The 5,000-nt window shown below is 35.4% G+C and overlaps 1 protein-coding gene across 1 annotated transcript in view; it reads right to left on the reverse strand.

Moving 5' to 3' along the window:
• The window catches only part of LOC137659853 (uncharacterized), a 32,305-nt gene that overhangs the window by 10,375 nt on the left and 16,930 nt on the right, over window positions 1-5,000 (reverse strand). Inside the window, exons 9-11 of the mRNA XM_068394636.1 lie at window positions 3,249-3,368; window positions 860-996; window positions 87-309 (exon numbers count right to left, since the gene is read on the reverse strand). Coding sequence (XP_068250737.1) covers window positions 87-309; window positions 860-996; window positions 3,249-3,368 — 480 coding nt within the window. The remainder of the gene's footprint in view (window positions 1-86; window positions 310-859; window positions 997-3,248; window positions 3,369-5,000) is intronic.

A 5,000-nucleotide genomic window follows, 5' to 3' on the forward strand; every position in this document is an offset into this window, starting at 1 on the left:
AGTTTAAAACTTTTTCAATATCTTAAATGACAGAATCACTTACAATACTAGAAATATCTAGAAACATCGATGTGAATTGCTCTTACCTTTAGGGCATATGGTAGTGAACAATTTCTTCTGAATCCGCTCTCCCCTTAAGGTGCCGTCAATTTCGCACACTGTGTCATTTAATGAGAACTTTACCAAGACAGCAGCATAGTAGTTGGTGGTTGGTGCTAGGCCTTGTATTTCTACTGACATTTTAGTCGAAGATATGGAATTCTTTACTTTTTTAGAGGTGGTCATATTGTTCATGCTTTGGCCCTCCTCCTGTTGCAAAGGAATAAATACATGTATACATACATACATTCATACATACATACATACATACATAATTCATGATAACTCTAAAGGGGAGAAGATCAAGTGGGAGGCAGAGAATTAGAATTAGAATTAGAATTAGGATTAGGATTAGGATTAGGTGAAGGAGGATAAGGAGAGAAGCGGTTAGGTGGAAAAGGATGCCTTTGATCGAAGGAATCATTATTATTATTATTATTATTATTATTATTATTATTATTATTATTATAAGCTAAGTTACAACCCTACTTGGAAAAGCAGAATGCTATAAGCCCAAGGCTCCAACAGCGACTATAGCCCAGTGAGGAAAGGAAATAAGGAAATAAATAAACTACAAGGGAAGTATTGAACAATTAAAATAAAATATTTCAATAAAAGTAACAAAATTCAAACAAATATTTCATATATAAACAATAAAAAGAGACTTATGCCAGTCTGTTCAACAAAAGTTTAAAGTTCTACATTTGAACTCTTTATATATATGAATAAAAAAAGGTTTATATGTAAGGTTATAACTTACCCAAATAACTACTCGATAGGTTATGTCGCTCGAAATTGGTTCTTCCCCATCAAATTCCTTCACAAAGGATACGGTTACATGATCCTCATCCGGTTTAACGTCCGGTTCCTGTCGGAAACGGAGGTATCCTTTGGGGCCTGAAACATACATAGAGATTTCAACTTACGAACATTCGACTTGCAAAACATTCGACTTGCAAAACATTCGACTTACAAACATTCGACTTACAAACACTTGACTTGCAAACATTCGACTTACAAACATTCGACTTGCAAACATTCGACTCACAAAACAGACTTGCAAAACATTCGACTGACAAACATTCGACTTGCAAACATTTGACTGACAAACATTCGACTTGCAAAAATTTGACTTACAAACATTCGACTTGCAAACATTTGACTTGCAAAACATTCGACTTGCAAACATTCAACTTACAAACATTCGACTTGCAAAACATTCGACTTGCAAACATTCGACTTGCAAAACAATCGACTTCCAAACATTCGACTTGCAAAACATTCGATTTGCAAACATTCGACTTACAAACATTTGACTTGTAAACATTCGACTCACAAACAGACTTGCAAAACATTCGACTTACAAACATTCGACTCACAAACAGACTTGCAAAAAATTCGACACATTCAACTTATAAACATTCAACTTACAAAACAGACTTGCAAAACATTCGACCTGCAAACATTCGACTTACAAACATTTGACTTGCAAACATTCGACTCACAAACAGACTTGCAAAACATTCGACTTACAAACATTCGACTCACAAACAGACTTGCAAAAAATTCGACACATTCAACTTATAAACATTCAACTTACAAAACAGACTTGCAAAACATTCGACCTGCAAACATTCGACTTACAAACATTCGACTGACAAACATTCGACCTGCAAACATTCGACTTACAAACATTCGACTGACAAACATTCGACTCGCAAACATTCGACTTACAAACATTCGACTCGCAAACATTCGACTTACAAACATTCGACTGAAAAAACATTCGACTTGCAAAAACATTCGACTTACAAACATTCGACTTACAAACATTCGACTCACAAACAAACTTGCAAAACATTCGACTTACAAACATTCGACTTGCAAACATTTGACTCACAAACAGACTTGCAAAACATTCGACTTACAAACATTCGACTTGCAAACATTCGACTCACAAACAGACTTGTAAAACATTCGACTTACAAAACAGACTTGCAAAACATTCGACTTACAAACATTCGACTCACAAACAGACTTGCAAAACATTCGACTTACAAACATTCGACTCACAAACAGACTTGCAAAAATTCGACTTACAAACATTCTACTTACAAACATTCAACTTACAAACAGACTTGCAAAACAATCGACCTGCAAACATTCGACTTACAAACATTCGACTGACAAACATTCGACTCGCAAACATTCGACTGAAAAACATTCGACTTGCAAAAACATTCGACTTGCAAACATTCGACTTGCAAAACAATCGACTTCCAAACATTCGACTTGCAAAACATTCGACTTACAAACATTCGACTCACAAACAGACTTGCAAACATTCGACTTAAAAACATTCTACTTACAAACATTCAACTTACAAACAGACTTGCAAAACATTCGACCTGCAAACATTCGACTTACAAACATTCGACTGACAAACATTCGACTCGCAAACATTCGACTGAAAAACATTCGACTTGCAAAAACATTCGACTGAAAAACATTCGACTTACAAACATTCGACTTGCAAAACAATCGACTTTCAAACATTCGACTTGCAAAACATTCGACTTACAAACATTCGACTCACAAACAGACTTGCAAACCATTCGACTTACAAACATTCAACTTACAAACATTCGACTGACAAACAGACTTGCAAAACATTCGACCTGCAAACATTCGACTTACGAACATTCGACTGACAAACATTCGACTTGCAAACAGCTTCTTGGAACCTATAAAGTTTGTAAGTTGAGGAATATTTTCGCTTTTAACTTCAAGCAAAATAAGTTAAAAAAATATTATCCTTTCATTTTAAGAAAAATAAATAAAATTACCCTATCAAGCAGGAAAATGGCCTGGAGACTGACCATACATACATATGTTCAGCGCCCATGCCCCCTTTCCACCCAAGGTAGAACTAAGGAGGGCCAGGCAATGGCTGCTGATGATTCAGCAGATAGAAATATAGTCTCCCCCAAAACCTCCATCCTTAGCGCACAAGGATGGCTAGGTTGCAATGCCCAAAGGAACTAACGAGTTTGAGCGGGACTCGAACCGCAGTCTGGTGATCACCAGTCAGGGACGTTACCAAATAGGCCACCATAATAAGGGTAAATAATGGGAACTTATAAGCTTACCTCCAGCACAGGGATCTTCTCGACCAGATGAACACTTTCCTGTCACTTTGTTGCAAGTTCCACCCACACAGTGATTACATCTCTGTAGACAGTTCACTCCCCAGGTACCAGGATCACAATCTGAAAAGTGGAAAAAATGTGTTTGTTTACAAGACCACGATACTACCGCTAGAGAGTTATGTGGTCCTTTGACTGGTCAGACAGTACTGCATTGGATCCTTCTCTCTAGTTACGGTTCGCTTTCCCTTTGCCTACACATACACCGAATAATCTGGCCTATTCTTTACGGATCCTCCTCTGTCCTCATTCACCTGACAACACTTGTTTCCTTTCCTCACTGGGCTATTTTCCCTGTTGGGGCCAATGGGCTTATAGCATCTTGCTTTTCCGACTAGGGTTGTAGCAAATAATAATAATAATAATAATAATAATAATAATAATAATAATAATAATAAACTGCCATATTATGCAAAGCTATTGTTTTCCTCTATTACTTTTTCATTATTTATAACAATTTGCCACATGGGAAACAAGTTAGAATTATAAAAAACTATAGAATTATAAAAAATAAAAAAAAACCTAGCTTGGTTTCCTCACTAAACGACCTGGAACTGACATCGTCAACATAGACAACCAAACAAAAGTTCGTGATGCCAGCATACATTTGATATATATCCAAAATATATATAAAATAAAAAATGGAGTAATTACTCAAAAGTATCTATAAGATATACAATGTATTAATACTAGTGTACGCGACCCATCAAAAAGACTGTCAAATATTTAGATGGATGTGCACACACGCATAATATTCATGAATTCTTACGTACATGAATTCAAGAGAAGTTGAAGTCTTATTATCATTATTACTAGCTAAGCTACAACTCTAGTTGGAAAAGCAGGATGCTATAAGCCCAACGGCTCCAACAGGGAAAACAGGCCAGAGAGGGAAGGAAATAAGGAAATAAATAAGCTATATGAGAAATAAACTTTTGAAATTCTCCCGATCCAACTACCCTATTAGGAAGATCATCCCACAACTTGGGCACAGCTGGAATTAAACTTCTAGAATACTGCGTAGTATTGAGCCCATGATGGAGAAGGCCTGACTATTAGAATGAACTGCATGTCTAGTAATACGAACAGGCTGGAACTGTCCGGGAAGATGTGAGTGTAAAGGATGGTCAGAATTATGAAAAATCTTATGCAACATGCATAACGAACTAATTGAATGACGGTGCCAGAGATTAATATTAATATCTTCAGCATATTTCATAAGGCGTATTATGTGATCGTAAGTATGCAAAGGACGTTAATTATTATTATTATTATTATTATTGTTATTATTATTATTATTATTATTATTATTATTATTATTATTATTATTATTACTACTTGCTAAGCTACAACCCTAGTTGGAAAAGAAGGATGAGCTCCAACAAGGAAAAAACCCTAGTGAGGAAAGTAAACAAGGAAAAATGAAATATTTTAAGAAAGGTAAAAACATTAAAATGAAGTTCAGAGCGGCTTTTCAGAATAATAATAATAAAAAAATAAAATTACCATTATTGCACACTTTTCTATGTTGTTTCTCTTCCTCTTTTTATTTTCAAGTCTTTATAGTTTATATGTGAAAGATATATTTTAATGTCATTATCGTTCTTAAACTTCTCTTGTAGTTTTTCATTATTTCCTTTCCTCACTGGGCTATTTTCCCTGTTGGGACACTTGGCTTATAGCGTTCTGCTTTTC

This window comes from Palaemon carinicauda, chromosome 20 (assembly GCF_036898095.1).
Source record: "Palaemon carinicauda isolate YSFRI2023 chromosome 20, ASM3689809v2, whole genome shotgun sequence".
NCBI lineage: Eukaryota > Metazoa > Arthropoda > Malacostraca > Decapoda > Palaemonidae > Palaemon > Palaemon carinicauda.